This window comes from Solenopsis invicta, chromosome 16 (assembly GCF_016802725.1).
Source record: "Solenopsis invicta isolate M01_SB chromosome 16, UNIL_Sinv_3.0, whole genome shotgun sequence".
Classification (NCBI taxonomy): Eukaryota; Metazoa; Arthropoda; class Insecta; order Hymenoptera; family Formicidae; genus Solenopsis; species Solenopsis invicta.
In genome coordinates this window covers 20,495,590-20,514,115 of record NC_052679.1, presented here as the reverse complement: position 1 = coordinate 20,514,115, position 18,526 = coordinate 20,495,590, and the positions used below count along the sequence as shown (strand labels likewise).

At 32.3% G+C, this 18,526-nt stretch overlaps 1 protein-coding gene across 3 annotated transcripts in view; it reads left to right on the top strand.

Moving 5' to 3' along the window:
• Positions 1-17,354, top strand: part of LOC105194700 (Kv channel-interacting protein 1) — a 125,769-nt gene extending 108,415 nt beyond the window's left edge. For all 3 annotated transcript variants that reach the window (XM_039458889.1, XM_011159763.3, XM_039458888.1), the window contains 2 exons: positions 4,703-4,915; positions 11,298-17,354. In XM_039458889.1, coding sequence (XP_039314823.1) covers positions 4,703-4,915; positions 11,298-11,408 — 324 coding nt within the window. In that variant the 3' untranslated portion in view covers positions 11,409-17,354. The remainder of the gene's footprint in view (positions 1-4,702; positions 4,916-11,297) is intronic.
• The last annotated feature ends 1,172 nt before the right edge of the window (positions 17,355-18,526 follow it).

The window sequence follows — 18,526 nt, the reverse complement described above, 5'->3', positions numbered from 1 at the left end:
TCAAATATCTCATTAATTATGTATATTGTAACATATTATGATACTTTATAATATTATTTATAATACTATGTATTTCAAATATTTTACTAATCTTAAACACTAAAAGAATATAGAGCTTAAAGTTTAAACATAATTGTCAATTTAAAATAAAAACAGTCTCATTATAAATTTGTAACTCGTCTTATTAAACATATTATTCTCGAATATACTCTTGGTAAAATACATCAAACTTATTATATAAAACTACATACACTTTGTGAGAACAAATGTTACAATCTTGAAAATTTTGAAAATACAAATTTTCAGCGAGACTGTGTATTTTAAAAGTTAAACGTACATATATTTAAATAATAGTTGTCTTACGGTCTTCAAATCTATGTTTAGTTTCTTTATTGTTCGTAATTCAGGAATAGTTGAGTAGAGTTCTGTTGCCATTTCCTGACTCAACATAATCACGGCGACCTGGATCAACAATCGATATTTATTCGGACGTTTCGTTGTTTGGATGGTCAGGACTAGGTCAGCCATACATAAACACTTTCGTATAATTGCAACTTTGATTTTCTATTGCTATAATGCATACTATATATTAAATGCATCATTTTCAAATTTTCAGGAATGATTCGGTATGTGATGTTTAGCATCTGATTTATAATATTATAAAAATTTCATTATAAAAGTATGTAAACCATAAATTATATATATATTAATAAATTAATATTATAATATAACTTTTCACAACATAAGTTATTAAAAAGTTTTCATCGATAAAATTCCCTTGAGAAAAGTTTAAAATTACAATGTGGAAACACGTAAAACGACACAAAGCGTGAAACCGTGGATTTTGGTTGTAAGTAAGATTAAGCGACGTCAAGTATGATGTATGTCAGGGTTTAGACCTTCTAGGAGAATTTATACAACATTTGGCGATTTCCTGCTCCCCTTATGATACGTCATTTTTTTGTTTCATTCTAAAATGGTAGCCTATATTTCAAAATTTAGTTTCAAGCTGATATTGAAAAAGATAGAAATACATGCTTGTTAGAAACAAAAGTTTGTTAAATTAATACATACTGATGGTAAAAGTACTGATACTATATATATACTAATGGTAGAAGTTCTTTTTTGAAAAAAATATTATATTGCATTTATATTTTCGTTACAAAATTTACAAACACATTGTAATTTTAAATCTTATCAAAAAAAAATTAAAACGCATGTAAAATCATTTAGTTTGAAATATCTTTTATTTTCTTAAATTATTGTATATTAATTTTATTTTAATCTTAGATATATTTCTCAAATCTTTAAAAATAACTCATTATTTAATGTAGATTGTTAATATATTTTTTCTTTATAATATAATTATGAATAAGACTTGCCATTTAATACATAATTTAAAAGAGAAATCTTTTAATTTATTATCTTATAAAAGAGAGAGAGAGAGAGAGAATTATTTTAAAAAGACAATCAGCAAAAGAAAGAATATTTAAAAGCATTCTTTTATACTTTGATATTGTACTAAGTTTTTATGTGTATTCTAGTATGTATAATATGTATAATAGTACACTATAGAATATACATTATTATTACATAAAAAACTTTATAAATTGTGTTTTAATCTCTATATAGATCTCTATACCTCTATTTTTTTTTTTATTTGATTGTGATCTCAGCTTCAAAAACTTTGTTAACGTTAATCTCTCATGTCCACTTTTATTTTGTTCTCTCATCTCACTGACATTATTTTATTCTTCGTGACCACCTAATACAATTTGCTGAGCTAACAGTTTCAGCAAATACTCTTTTTGATCTCGGAACTATTAACCGATAAAGTCTAGAGTAATACATGTTACTTTGTTTTTTGCAACAATCTAGAAACAATATTCGTTATTTTAATAATCAATATACTTTTATACTCAACATTTTTTACTTTGTTTTGTGATTGCAATTTATTCATTGCATACTTACGTTATTGCTTATGTAAAATTACCTCGTATGCATAAAAGATAAGCATTAAATTTTCCAATTCTAGTATATTTTTTTTTATTCGCTCATTTGTATACTATCTACATTGTGTTTTATTTTATTGGAATCAAAGCCTACCAAATGTAATTAGCAAAGTGGCTTCCTCCATAAATTTCTCGATCGAAACAACCCTAAAAGATAATCGTGAGTGAAATCCGCAGTATCGTTTTGCATAATTGCACATAAATTTCATTGCAAGACTAATTAAAATTTTATATTCAAGAGAAAGCACTTAAATGTGGTAAGATAAAAGAAAGCGTAGATATTCCGTTCAATTCAATTCAATTTCTACTTAATTCTCCAGTTCTACTGTTTTCCGCTCTCTGCTTCTAGCAAATAATTAAAATCCGTCATGCGACTTTTAATTAATCGTGGAGTCTATCACAAGCGAAAGCGTAAACATCAAGCTCGCTATTACGTCTTACGCGCTGTTAAAGCTACTCCTAAATGTACACGTGACTGTACGCTAGTATTTCTCACCCCATGACGAAGTCGAGTTAGAATAAGTAGCACAATAGGACTTGGCTGCAGTTCTGTTCTATCTTATAGTTACCACATTCTAGACGAATTTCCATAGTAATTGTACCCAGAAATGGACGCCATCCTATTATTTATGGCTCGACTTACGCGTCTGATGTGCATCTATAGCTCGCACAACGTTCGTGAACTTCTCGCAGTTTCACGCGTTTATATTAATTCGAAGCGGGATTTCTACGTCGCAACTTAGCTGGCTGATAGCATGGTTGTCTCCTATGAGGCAACGCGTTACACACCGTCCCCCATTATTTGCCCAATTACAGCACGATTAAATTTAACATCCTTCTGTGTCTAAATTGCTTTTGTGCGAGCGACCTATTTCTCTGAAATAGCGGTTGTCCAATCTTTCTTATTGCGACGCTCTTTTTACACGACGAAATTTGCATGAACGCGTTGCTGCCGACGTTAACGTAAATGCAAGAATGCGCTCAGTAATCAAACTTGTACCTTTACTTAATTCTATGCTACACATTTAGAAGAAAAGCATATATTATTATTGCAGCTATGATTGTTTAATCAAATAATAGTAACTTTTTGCAAAAACAGCGAGAAAGAAAAAAAATGTTAATTAAAATATATAAATTTATTTATTAAACCTTTTTAAAACTTCTGCATGGGTTTTAATAAACTTCTTTCCATAATTTCTTTTTATTGACGTATTACTTAAATATGCTTCAGATACTTCAGCTCTAAAAGCAAAAAGCATGGAGTACAAGCGGAAATAATAACGCTTCGTGATAATACACGGAGCAATCGCATCTTTCGATCTCACATAACTTAGTAGCAGGTGTTGCAAGTTGCATAACCCACGCGACCACAAATCTCGTGCGGTATGTGTTCGCATCTGTACGTTTCATTCTAAGTTCGGCGCCGCACCGTTATTCAACCAACTGGCACTATAGTTTATCCCATCCCCATTCTCTATTAACTTTATTCATTCAATTACATGATTAAATGAAGTTCTAACATCCTCGCATGAAAATATAATTGAAGGATTTCCTACAAGAACTAAGCAAAGTCCAAAGAGTTGAATTTTTTCTGGAAACAAAAAACTTCTCATCTCTTTAAACCGTCCAGTATAAATATGGTAATTTTTCTCCGGACATATAAAAACTAAGTTGTAGACTTTAATTAATATTTTGAGAACATTTAGAAGGAAAGAAAATGAAAGAAAAAACATCTGGATTTATTTACTTTTTTCAAAGATTTTATATTTATTATATATATATCTATATTTATCTTATATAGTAATTTACATTTATCTTCATTATAATATTAACAATAATAAAATGTAAAGGAGGAAATATTATTTAAAGTAATAAGCAATAATTTTTTTACTTTTCATTTATAAAATTTTACAAGTTACTTTTAATAAAAATCTTTTTATATTTCTTTTTGTATAAATATAGTTTTCGTCGGACATATAATATACGAACGTAGAGATTTAGACTTTAGCATTAATATTTCAAAGAATTATTTTTAAAAATTTAAAAACTTTTGAATTTGTTTGATTCTCATCGAAGCAAAATTTTATATTTACTACATATTTATATTTATATTTCTTGTTTTTTTTTGTTTTATTCTTGCCGGAGCAAAATTGTTCACAATATGACGCTGAAGAATGATTTGCCGTTATAACCCAGAAAGAGCTTTCTACTATTTTTTCTGGGAAAAAATGGACGTGTTTAGTTTTTATGGGAAACTCTTCAATTGCTTCGTTCATATACGATATTCTGAACAAATAAAATATCGTAGAGGAAAAAACTAAAAATAAGCGAAGCACATGTCATTTGTGAAAGATTAATACATTATAATCCTGCTTGAAAATTATAAGTATACTGGGAAAAGAAGTTGTTAACTTGATTAAAATTTTCATCTCGATTAAATTTCTTCAATTTAAGTATTTATGTGTTTAAGTTAAATATATAAATGCTTAAATTAACGTTCAAGTATTTTAAGTATTTGAATTAAACACATAAATATTTGGACTGAAGAAATTTAATCAAATAGAAAAATTTAATAAACTTAATAATTTTTTTTCTCAGTATATATATTTTTATAAAATATAAACGTATATCTCCAAATCTTCTATGATGACATGCCACTGCTACGATCAGTGCTGATTTTTATGTTTCAGGATTTTGTTACGGGCTTAAGTATACTATCTCGTGGCTCTATAGACGAAAAACTTCGTTGGACCTTCTCTCTTTACGATATCAACGGCGACGGCTGTATCACGAGGGAGGAGATGACGGACATTGTGAACGCCGTATACGAGCTGATGGGAAAATTTGCTGATCCCAACTTAGACCATGAGGGTGTGCGCCAAAGAGTGGATCGAATGTTTCAGGTAGAAAAATAAAAACCTATTTTCCTCAAATTACTCATGTTAAAAAAGTTCAAAATTCTTATTTAATATTACAAGTAAATATTATGAGATAACAACATTGCAGTCTTTCAAAAACCATTTGTTTAGACTCAGAAACAAATACCTAATAAGATCAGTTAATTTGTAATTTATTAAAGAAGGCGTAAATTAAAAATATCAATCGGTGGAGCTTTGGGCATGAGCAAGCGTAGCATTTAAATTAATGAATCTCGTATCTTTTTCAAACGTGCAATGACTGTCGATAATCTGTTCATTTTAACGAAAGAAAACGAGCGTCTGCAGAGAGTGTATCCACGAGACAGGAACGAGCCTTTCTTTTTAGAAGCTGTCACATTGTTAGCTGCGGATGACAATGCCCGCAGTGCACTCGGTCTCTTCTCCGCTGCTACAAGCGAAAAAAGGAGCAATCTGTTTTACAGAGACAATTTGCGCGGATGACGTGTCTTCTGTCTGCCCGATACGAGCTATATGCTTCGTCAATCCTATGACAAATGGAGTTCAAAGAGTTAACGTTTTTAGGATACACGATGCACGGGATCGTGCTGACAATCGAACTGCGCAAAACAGCCACACGTGCTTTCGTAAAACAATTGTTGTAAAATACGCGATAAATGTCAGCCAACATAAAAAGTTCAAAGAGCATATAAATCTCCAATTTCTGATCTGTTGCAAAGAAATTATACATCTAAAAATGTGTAGACATAAAAACAGAACTTTAAAGAAATAAAATAGTTACAAGTATATTGCTCATCTGATATTGTGCTCGCGGACGCTATATAGTATATATAAATATATACCCGTAGATCAGATGAAATCAACGAATGTTCTTTTGCATAAGTAATCAATATTCGATTCTACTATCGAACGATACGAAGTTACAGATCAGGAGCTTGTTTCGTAGTCTATTACGTCGCTCGATGTATATGTTAAGCTGTCACGATCCTAGATCCTCATCTTCGATTCCGTGTAGCCAGGATTGGACCCATTGATGTGCTTCCTACGCTCTTGTTGGCGTTGGAAGGAAACGCAAATTCGACGGTAAAGGCGACGCGACCAGAAAGGGTAAACGCCTTGTTTAACGCTGCTGCTTTTGAGGCACACCGATACGCGTGTGCACATTCGTGGTCGCGTATGCAGCAGTCGTGACAGCATAAGAGAGATAGGATTAGTACTACAACATGAAGCTCTAACTCGAAACCGCAGCTATATACGCGCGCTCTACGTTTACATATATACGCAGATAGTTTAAATTCTAATTGCCTGTGGTCTCAGTTTCTCAAAGGTCCCAAGGGCTTTTCTCAAGGAACCATGCTTCTAGCTTCTCAATCTAACTTGCAGCTACTGCAGCTCTGACACACACGCTATATAATAAACATGACACTCGGGGATTTTAATCGCTTTCATGATGAACTTCTTAAAAGAAGATAGAAAATTAATTTCTCTTTCTTTGAAAGAGTTTACTATTATCAGATTAATTAAAAATATGAAGAAAAAACTTTGTACTTATAATCTGTGTAAATGATATACGTAGAGAACACAAGATTCTTGTTCACTCATATTTCAAAATAAAGGAAGATGTTTACGTTTGGAACGTTTCGAAAGTTGAAAGATACCGCGTCTTACATTACTCGTCTTACAACTCTTTGAATCGATATATCAATTCGTCGTCGCTGAACTACAAGAAACAATTCGATAATAGTCTCAGAAACTATTGGTCGCCGTTCGCTATCCAATTAAATGTTATTCGTAGATACCTGCCGATATTCTGTAGTTGGATCTCTCTTTGATTCGCATGATGTAATTCATTAGTCAGCTTGCAATCAATTCTGCAATTTGCCGTAAATCGAAACATCCGCGAAACTACCTAAATCTCTATGTAACAGATGTTACTTGCGGCTAAACTTTATTGTCATAATATCAATAACATCTGTTACGTGAATGATCATTTGCAATGCCATATTGCCCCGTCATGTAACAATGCGACGCATGCAGAGAATATTGACGATAAAATTGTTATAATATATTTGCGCGCGTGATAATTAATTATAAATACGCAAATATAAATATAAACTTCATTAATACATACGGATTGAATAAATTTTTCAGTAAAGATATATACCAATATATATTACGCGTACATCATTTCTCGAATATGTAGTCAGCTTGTAATGATGTTTCGTTTTCTAGGCGAAGAAATGGAATACCGTGCAACTCAGATGTATGTTGTAGACATTCTAGGTTTCCTTTTTCGGACATTAACGTTTGGATAGATAAATCGATTCAGGACTTTCGCTAAAAAGCTTGAAGAATGCGGCGCAAGACGAGACTTTTTCAACAGTTAAACGATTTTTCAAGCATCTTTCTATCTCACGGTAGCGATACGGATACTTTGAAGTTTGTTCAAAGAATAAAAGAAAGATCTTTTCGACAAAGAAATATAATGCAGCAAATGAAATCAAGATGCAGAAATAAGATGAGATATAACAATAGAAGGAATTGCGTCACGTAAAGCACAAACAAGGAAATGAATGTTCAAAATGGGAAAAGTTTCACTTCGCCATTGTATGTGCGATGTTAAAATATTCTCAACCAATAATGAATGTGATGACGAGATTTGTAAACGAAATTACACAAGGGATTCACAATTCATGCTTTGGAAATAAATGAAGAAATGGAAAAAGCGTATGTCATACTGGCATAACGTATTTTTATTTTATTGAATTTTAAATTTGTTTAAAATTGTTGAAGTAATGCAATCTAATATTGCAGTTACATCCTTTATAAATTTATTTATGGATCTATTTTATTAAACGTCATCATTATCTTTTTCAACTATTTTTTTTAATCTCTTAAAAAATTTTTTTTTTCCTATTGTAATATGAATATTTATCTTACTTAAATATGCCCAATTTTGTTTCAATTTTTTAATATTAATATTTACTATAACATTTTTTAATTTTCTTCTTTCGATTTTTTGTTTTACTGTGTACTTGTCTATCATTCTGATGAACCACCGTTTCAAGCAGATCGCAGAAAAATAAATGGAGGGAGCGTACGAACATTAATCGAATAGCTTTTCCCAATTACGTTTGGTGATGTAGGAGTTTTCGCTTAATTATACTGACAATTGCGCGCGTATAAACCATCTCTCATTATAATGACTTAATAAAAATGCTAAAATTAACACACATATGCATAAACATATGCATATGTGTGCTTCATATAATTACTTACACATAATACTATTAATTATTAATAATTGATATTTATTACTTGTAAATTAGTGTTTTTGTATTCATGATTTTGAGAAATTATTGAAAAAATATATTACATAATTCTCAGTTGTATGAAATACACAATAATGTAAATGTGGCCAAATAACGATGCTATAGGAATCTTAAAAAAAACTAAAAAAATTATTGCGAAAAATATCGTCCCGGTCAGAGTTCGAAAACTCTCTCATTCCGTGTAACAAATGTTGTATCAATAAGCTTTAATAAAGTTCTCAAAGTCTCAAATAATTAATAAACTTTCAGTAAAACATACAGTATATGTCGGAGTTTTTGATCTAACTTTATGAGATCCTTTCAGGATAACGATAAAGCACTATTAAAGCTAACCCCAAGCTATGAATACAAGCCACGAATGAAAAATGGACCGGTGGACACTTTATAAACTTCTAACCGCACAATGGCTTTGAACGCTTACGAAGATTCTCAATGCGCTCGTAGAAAAGCGGTGAAAGAATAACTCCCGTTCTTCGTGAGGTTTTACGTAAGATTCCATCAATATTCTTCTTAGATAATTTTTTTAAATATAGCAAGCATAATTAGACACACACATTTATTTAAGAGATCTGATCAGCTACATATTTATGCAGTTCTTTGTTTATTTAAAATATTTTATGTTATGGAGGCCATAGGAATTACATGTAATATAATACTACATATAATACTATATTTATTTGATATTTATCAAATATCAACAAACATCAAAGATTTGTAATTGTAATTAAAATGCTTCCAAATTTCTGCATTTAAATCTGTTTACTATTAATTTCTAATTGTATAATTATATTATATTACAATATATAATTATACAAAATTGTATAATCATATTATATCTACACGTATGTATGTACATTCTATTGTTACATCTATATGTAATCTATAAATGATTTTACTTTTTATTCTTTGTACAATCAAATAATAATCCAGTCTTAATTTCTTAATTTTTCGTAAAAATGTTTGTTTCAGTTAAATTGATTGACTAATTAATCAGTAGGAAAGCAGAGGTAACGAGCGTCGCAGAATACCTGCATTACTCGTAGCACTAATTAAAAACGAGCTTTATTTGAGCACCGTTCGCTCCAGATAACGATTAAATCCGTTCCATTGTTTCTGCGCAGCTAGCTCTCCAGCACTTCTCTTTCCAGAAAAATAGGCTACCTTGCCAATTTTTGGTTTTATGATTGAATTGTTTCCATGTTACGTCACTCGCGAACAAGAGATCAGGACATAAAAGATAAAAGATAATACAAAATGTGAGAGATATACTGGGTGTCTATAAAGTCTGTTCCTACCTGTTATATTTTGAAAACATTTCAAAATTATGAAAAACCGCGAAATATGTGTTCAATTTTTTTAAACAGCTATTTTACTCCTTTTAAAAAAATAGTCCCTTGAAATTTTTAAATATAAATTTCGTAGTTTTTCACAAGTTTGAACTATTTTCGAAATGTAGAAGATGGGAACAGACTTAATAGACATCCTGTATAACTTTACAAGCTTAATTATCATAAAATACTAAAAAATTAAAAATTATGATTATAAAAAATTGTTAGAAGAACTTTTCGAAACATTATTCGGTGGATCTTCAGCAACTTATACGTATATAACATAAGACAATGCTTGTCTTTTTTAATAAAGGATTTGAAGCTAAAGTTCCAGCTTATCTCTTTGACGTATTAAATTGATGAATGACAGTATAATAAGATTCTATTATACCGTCTCCGTTCTCTCCTAAATTTTCGCACGATCCTATATTCGCCATATTTCCGGCGATTATTGCTGATTATAATATAATTAGAAGGCTACGGTAATGCACGATTTAGGTTGTAGTAAGTCGTGATACCAATTAATCCTATCCAACGGTACATGACAACAGGCTCCACCCACACAGTTCTGCTTTGCAGTGTGAGAGCAATAATAATTTGTGAGTCGCATTTGCCAATGGCCGATTTACCATCGTGCAATCTAAATGATCGTACATGCACGCAACACGACTTGAAATGCCAGCCTCGACTTTCGATGTTATTTATTCCGTAAATTAACTCGATCTGATAGGTTACCATAAATTGCAGATAATTAACGTCCAATAATGCCTGCATTTTCAATCGAATGTATTTGAATAAATATGCGAAGACCGCACTATTGATCAAACTATATTTAATTGTCTAACTAATTTATTGCATTGAAAAGAATGAACTGTAACAATTTTCCTTGATAAATCTTGATTTTTTAATGATTTCAATGGAAGGAATTATAAGGAATGGAATTATAAAAATATTAAATATATATAATATTAAAATATAATATATTACCTACACGTCACACAAACACAACGATATTGAAAAATATAGTTGAAACGTACGACGCAGTAGAAACAGACTTCTAGCGCGACCGTGGTCGATCAGTTTTACATCAGTTCTACTTTAAGTGACGCATACATTTACATCGACATACCATCGCAGATACGCGGAAGTGTGAGAGGAAGTCTACATGCTTTTTCGTCGTCGTATACCATCTTAGGATATACGTCAGCGGTGGTCTTCCAAATCTAGGTCAACGTGATGTTTTTTTTTTACTTTAAGCTTCATAGTAATTCCATTCATTCATAGTTCAGTCAATCATGTTAGAGTTATGAGGTATGAAGTTCCGGATATCCGTGTCCAACTATGATGCAAAACAAAGGGATTCGCAAAGAGGATTTTCCTTCCTATAGATAGCCTACATAATACCGTTATAACACATTTTACATACTAACTTTCTGACACAATGTTTCGTTACATTTCGATGCTTATTAAGCTGATTTACATTAACTGACAGTACAATGCAGTTTTAGTAATAATAGTTATAATTTATATGGATACGTTGTATGCATAAATTCGCGTTATATCGAAAAAATTAATAAAAAATTATTTATTTACATAAATTGTATAAAAAATAGACGTTCTTATAATATTATGATAAATTGCATAATTTGGCTAATTTTGATACGTAATATTTCTCTCTCTAATACTTAAGTAGTTAATAGAATTTAATTTCATTAAACTTTGTTTCAGAAAATGGATGGTAACAGAGACGGCGTAGTGACGCTATCCGAGTTTTTGGAGGCTTGTCGAGCAGATCCGGATATCTCAACCAGCATGGCTGCTCTAGACACTGCCTTCTGACACTCACCGCGTACGCGATATATACCATGGACCTGAAGGGATCACTCGATTAGGAAATAAATCGCTCAATGTTGTACCTTAACTCTTTGGACCAGAGAGGAAAGAAGCTTCTCAAAGTGTGTCCCGTCGTCTTGGAGCGACTGATGCGATTTTTTCAGAGTTGATTGTTTCAAGAGATGACATTGCGTCACTTTGCGCATTAGCTCAACAAAATCTACTCAGCGGAATTTCTAGATATATGCAACAAAAGAATATAACAAAAAAGAATAAAAGAAGAGTATATATATATATATATATATATATATATATATATATATATATATATATATAAATGGAGTGTCTCAGACGAGATTTGCGACTTAGATGTATTAAAAAACTACAAAAGTGTTTTGTGATAGAAACGAAAACTAAGCGAATATTTGATTGATGTGCTGCCTCCCTCTTCCCTGAAATAGGATGTTTATAGGATTAGATATCAGAATCTGCAAATGAGAAAATATAATATGCAAAAGCAGATTGGAAGCAAGTAACGAGCATGTTAGAACGATAAAATAATTTTTTTATTTTGCTTGAAACTTGCTTAGGAAATGACTATATCGTATGCAAACAGCATGATTTGTTACGAAAAGAACGTATGTAATGGGCCCCAAATAGTTGTCAAGTGTTGGCAAAGTGGTAACAATTTCATAAAGCTTTAGCATTAGTGAGGATGAAATGATTAACAAATAAACAAGAGTTAGAAGTGGATCTTTGTATTGAATGGATATTGTGTAAAGTTTATTGTAAAGTTTAAGCGAAAGATAAAGAATGTATTTTTAAAATTTATGCACGATGTTACTCGCACTCTTTTATTTTAATTTAAAAAAATTTTTTAATTAATATTATCTTTTATAAAAATTTTTTTATAGACAAACTTCTATATACAAATATTAAATAATAACACTAAATGATACTGTTTTACTTAACTTTACATGGATAAACATTAAATATTCTTACTATTTTTGTTATAAATATTTTTTATTTACATGTTTATTAAATGCATCTTAAACAAAGGACAATGATTACAAGCTATTGAAGGTTGTGTTTTATGTTTGAGTTTTACACCCCTATGCACTGAAACGATAAAAATAGCACGTATTCAATTATATTTTCAAACTGTAATATATAGTACATTCACATAAATGTGTGTGTACTTGTAAACCTCGTACAATTTTTAATAACAACGTGCGAGTTCCGCGTGCATAGAACTATAAAATAGTTAAATGCGAGGATGAGCGTCAACTCACGAATGAGACATACAAAGTTTATCGTGAATCCCGCTGTACAGCTGGACATGTCAAGCGGGATTTGTTGTTTCTAGTGCGTAAGCGAGTAGATGGTAAGCGATATCAAAATATTTTTGTGACAGGTAAGCGTATTATTGTTGTAAGATTCTAGATTGTAAAGACTGTGTGCTGCTAAAGAGAGAGAGAAGAGTGAATTGGGTTAATAGAGGATAAAAAGTCGGAGAGATTTTTAAAGACAAAAGAGGGAGCTTCTCTCTATCGATCTGGCATTAGAATGATCCATTGCCGAATATACGCGAAATGTACGTTTTATTATAATTAACCGACACGAGTCGTGGAGACTGGACCAAAGCTTCCGCGATGGGCGAAGAAGATTTACTTGAGCGAAGTATATTTAATCATTTTCCAACACTGCCTACTTCTGGATAACTATAAATAAATAAGAAGGAACGGACGATTGAGATGAATAAAACGAGAATCTCCGATGCATCGAGACCAGCAAGTCTGATCAAAATCATCGACATTAGATTGGAAAGCGACAAATGAGGCTTATATTTATTTAGATATATACGAGTTTCAAGTACCCTTTCGTTATGTGTGCGTTTCTTGTAAAATACTCGAGATAGTGACTCGAGAACCGATATTTGAATATTTCTCCGATTCGAGAGAATAATGTGATGTGGCGACTAACTTCTTCAACAGCAAAGCTGACACAACTCCAATTCACGCAGTGTATCAATATGTCGAACGTGGAGAGATAGTACGAAGGATACGAATAACAAAGTTAGTAAAGAAATAACAGAAATGATAGAAAAGACAGATCGCGCACGAGAATTGCAAGCGTAAAGATTTCTTCGATTTTTAGCAGCGCCTATCTATATAGAGCATAAGACTTATATATAAATTGAGATTAACATCGAATGTTGTCTCATATCACTCGATCACTACCGCATGTCTTTGAAGTTACGTAAATAAGTGTATAAAAGACAGAATTGGGGTAACTGTGTTGTTTAGATACTTTCGAATTCAATCGGATATTAGTTTTAGATGCGAGAAGGGAAGGAAACAAAGTACTCTTACCCCACGATGATTAATCGGAAATAAGCTAAATCGAAATATGTTATGAGCTTTTTTATGCGATGCCATTAGTTTTAGAATAATGTTATTGTTTTTTAAGAGTTAGCGAGGCTAGACTGACGATAACTGAAATAAAATTAAGTTTGCAAGGTGTAAAAAAGGAGCACGCAAAATAGTAATTTTTTAACAAGAAGATGGAATTATAGCACTTATTTAGAGTGTGAGTTCTCATTACGTAATGTCACTCTATATGCTGAATATCCGTATTATCTCAACTTATACACCTGTGTATACTTTCCCTTTATTTGTGCTTATATATTTCCTCGATAAACATATAATTCCCAGTATAGAGAACTATAAGTAGCTTTGATACTTCTTGTCGCTATCATTAAATCTCTATTATACGCTGCCAAATTGCATGTTACCTTCTTTCGCAAACATCGAGTTATCTACAGGAAACTTCATAAAATTTTAGTAACATAAGTTCGATCATGGTTTTATCAATGTAATGTGAGAAAAATTATCTTTAATTGAAATTGTCACAGATTATTTTACGTGAATAATGACAAAGCGAAATTGATAAACATTTAATATATAATGTTAATTTTTTGTATTCTGTTAAATCAACGATTGCTAATTTTTTATTACATTTTGTGAATTACATAAACAGAAGAAAGTATTATAATACAGTGCTAAATAATTTCGAAAAATATTAGCTTCTCTTTAACTTCACAATTATTATGCTAAAGTATAAGCTACAATCGTACTACTTTGTTTAGTACGATATCGATAGTTTTATATTATCAGACAATAAAAAGTTTTATTATAACGCGATCAGAGACAAAAATAATATCGTTTATATTGAAAATATATAATATATTAGGATAATACTTCCTCATTTTTCTCAGGATGTACATGAAATGGCTGCCTGAAAGTAATCCAATTATTCTATTTTAATACATAATTGGCAACTGCTTAAAAGTAGGAACAAGAATTATTTATGCTCAATCTAGTTACTAAAATATAGAATTGTTATTGGTTCTTAATACAATTCAAAAACAAAAGTCAGTAAATATTTTTAGGCTTTAGATTGTTTTACTGTGCTATCTCATACACGATTTACATAAAACATACGTACATATGCGTTTGCTATTTTCGCTTATTTAATTAAAAAAGTGCACATAACATTTCTAATATTTTAATTTAAAAAACAATATTGTTATTATATTTTTTGTTAAGTTCTTTTATGATAACACAAGGTATTTTATATCGTTTTATGATCATAAATAGGAATTGACACACAAGTCCCTTTGTCGATCATCTTAATTTCTGGCAGAGATTTATATATTTTGGAAACTAATATATGTACAAATCTATATTTATCTACATTAATCTTGTAGTAATCATATAAACTTTCATAAAGCATGACGAATTGCGTCCGATAAATTAGACTCGAGAAAAACCTCAACACGTTTCTGATCGCTAAAAAATTACACGTATAGTTCTTCGTGTATTATTGCTGCATGTCTCTGATATATCACGCTACGTAAAAAAATTTAAAAAACAAGATACATGAACAAAGTTCAATGTGTGTACAAATTGACATTTGCATAATATTAAGCTATTTCTCGCAACGTATCTATTACGATTTAAAAGTTTGGCATAACTCATCATTATTACATAATTGGCAGACTTTTAATTGCATTGCTCTTAAAATTTATGTCATGCGATTTACGAGCAAAGAATCGGAAAAAATAAAAGAAATAAAACATTTTCTCGATCGATTCCATCACGTGGATACTATCTACATGTAGCTACCTTAGCTACAAGGCTATAAAGCCCCACGAGTACTACTATCTTGACTCTTTTAACGTAGAAATACTATACTCTAATAGAATTCAAGGATCTATCTATCAAACTCTATCTCTTCTCTGTAGATAGTTGAATCTTCACCGAGGATACTCTCGGTGGTATCTATTTTAGACATTATAGCTGCTGGACAGAGAAAAATTACATGAATTGATCTGTGAAAGTGATGTAGAGCGCAAACGGCGGAAGCGAGGAGCTAGCATCCGTTGTTCGTGAAACCGAGAATTATATTTAAGAAGAATATTAGATAGGAAATGAAAGATTATGGTCAAGTTGTATGCGTACTAGCTGACAGATGGTCCAATCATAGACTATATTTATAACGGGGAAAATAAACGAAAACTTAAAAGAATAGCGCCTAACTGTGTTACGCGAAGCATGAGAAACAGCGTGCGTACAGAAAGTTATGAATGTATATAAAGTATTAAAAATAAGGTGCCAGAGACACATATTACAAAATATAAAATTTAAAAATTTTAATTAAATTAATATTAAATCATACAGATGTCATTTGGATTTTTATGTTGTTTGAAATAAAAATAAGTAAAGAATTTTCTCAAGATAATTACGTTTGGTACAAGCAAAAAAAGAAATTATCTACAAATTCCACAATATTGGATTTATTATCTGAGCTCTTGAAATAATTAAATACTTTAAAGCAGAGTAATTATAGATTATTTGTTATTGATCATATTTTATAAATTATTGATGTATGTTTTACAGAATTTTCATATTGTTATCTGAAGAATGCTTATTCTATGATAAATGTATGTATCATGGTAATGTGCAAAATGTATCACGCAGTTTCTCAAGCATCACGTATTAAACACAGAACAAAGTTAAAGAGAAATTATTATATGATGTTAAAATATGAAGGATTTTAAACAGATTATAAAAAAAGAACACAACAGGCAAGAGATATTCATATATTTTCAGTGTAAACCAAGTATGTGTATATACTTGTGGTAAGACTACGTATCTCATAGCTTTAACGGCTCACCGATGCCCAGGTGGAAGCAATCTTCTTTGGTAGCGATATCGAAATTTCGAGTTACGATCAACGAGCGTGACTAAAGCGTCTCGTTGTAAAAAAAATTTGCATGGCCAATTTAATGTGTTCTGTTAACAAAGATGGTATGTTTCCACTCGAGGGAGAGCGCATAAAGGAGTAATCGTTTGGATGTTGATTGTTAAATGTTAGCATAGATGGGTACGACGTTAATATCCTTTCAACCCGAACTACATGTTAAGTACTTTTGTCTCTTATCTTCGACTACATTGCGTCGTTATTTCATCGGATTTCGATCGTCGATACGTGTCACCATTTGTTACGTAAAATGTTAAGCGTAGTTCGAAATTTAACATAGCTCTTCTTTGTACGCGGCTTTTGAGAAAAAGAAAAGCGTGAAAGGTTTTATTTGCAGTAACGCAGTCACTGCCGTCGCTTTTCTGCAATGAAAATCAATTCTCGCTTCAAATATTTTCGACATTGTGCCAGAAAAGATGTTTCTTCGACATACGCAAATTGATCGTATTATTGTACAGAATTTATTTGAAAAGATTTATTGTTTGTCATCTTTTAGGAATTTTATGTTTATCGGCATCATTTTTATGTAATGTTTGAGGTCTTAATCATTGTCTCTCAATTATTACAGATGATTTACTGTACTATGTCTTGGAAGTATGTATTTTATAAATAAATAGATAACGTGTATACGTGTTGTCATTTGTCTTACTATTAGTATCACGTTTAATAGAGGAAGTCAATGATTCGGGTTGTCATCATTAAATTGAGCGGATTTAAAAATCGCGTCTGTTGGCACACCTGGCGAAGGGACGAGGCCGAGTGCGCGTAAACAAACTTTAAATTTTTCCTGTCCTAACGTACGGCTTATGCGCAATTTATTGAGTCGCAATTTATGCGAGCGCAATCAGGACAAGACACAAATACTAAAAGGTGAGGGCGAATTAACAGTAGATACTCGTATGTACAAATAAATTGACTCACCGTTCGCTGATCGCTCCGTCCAGCTCCGTCTCGTAGTCTCAGCCGCCGCTTTCGAAGATCCAAGATCCTCCTCCTCTCGATTCATACTTGGCACAAGCGCGCGAGCCTTCGTTTTCGGAACTCTCGAAACCCTCCTGATGCTCACGCGTGTCTGAAACTCGGAATAAGAGGCAACGGAGAAGCTGCGCGAAACACGATTGAACGCGACACGACTTCGCACCATGCATTCGACACGACGGATGTCGGTACGAAGACTGACACTTCATTTTCGGCAGTCCACGACACTCTCGAAACACCCGCTCGCATCAAACACTCGTACGGGATGACGAGAGGGTACGAGTTGAAATGCGCTGCGACGCATCGCAACCCTTCGCCGTGCTCCCTAACCGACCGACTGCTGGCACTGCGTACTGCGTAGCGACGTGACTCACGTGACTGGCGCGTGACCACGTGACACGCCTGGTGCGCGCCGCTGCTACGCAGTTCCAACAGTCGGTTGGTTAGGGAGCACGCTGAACGTCGCAGCGCATTTCAACTCGTATCCTCGTCATCCCGTACGAGGGTTTGATGCGAGCGAGTGTTTCGAGAGAGTCGTGGCGCGCCGCGGCGCATTTCTACTCGCATCCTCGTCGTCCCGTACGAGTTTTTGAAGCGAGCGAGTGGTTCGAGAGTTTCGTGGAGTGTCAGAACTTGTGATAGTCCCGACGCGTTGTCCTGTACAAAAGCTGTGCGCGATCGCGATCCGCGAAATCAATTGCAAATTTCGTCCGTCAAAAGTGCATGAAGCGAGCGCGAATTTTCGTTGGGGATGCCAGTTAAAATGACGGGCGAGCATCAGAATGTATAAGTTATCGCGGATTTTCACGATCGGTGCCGCT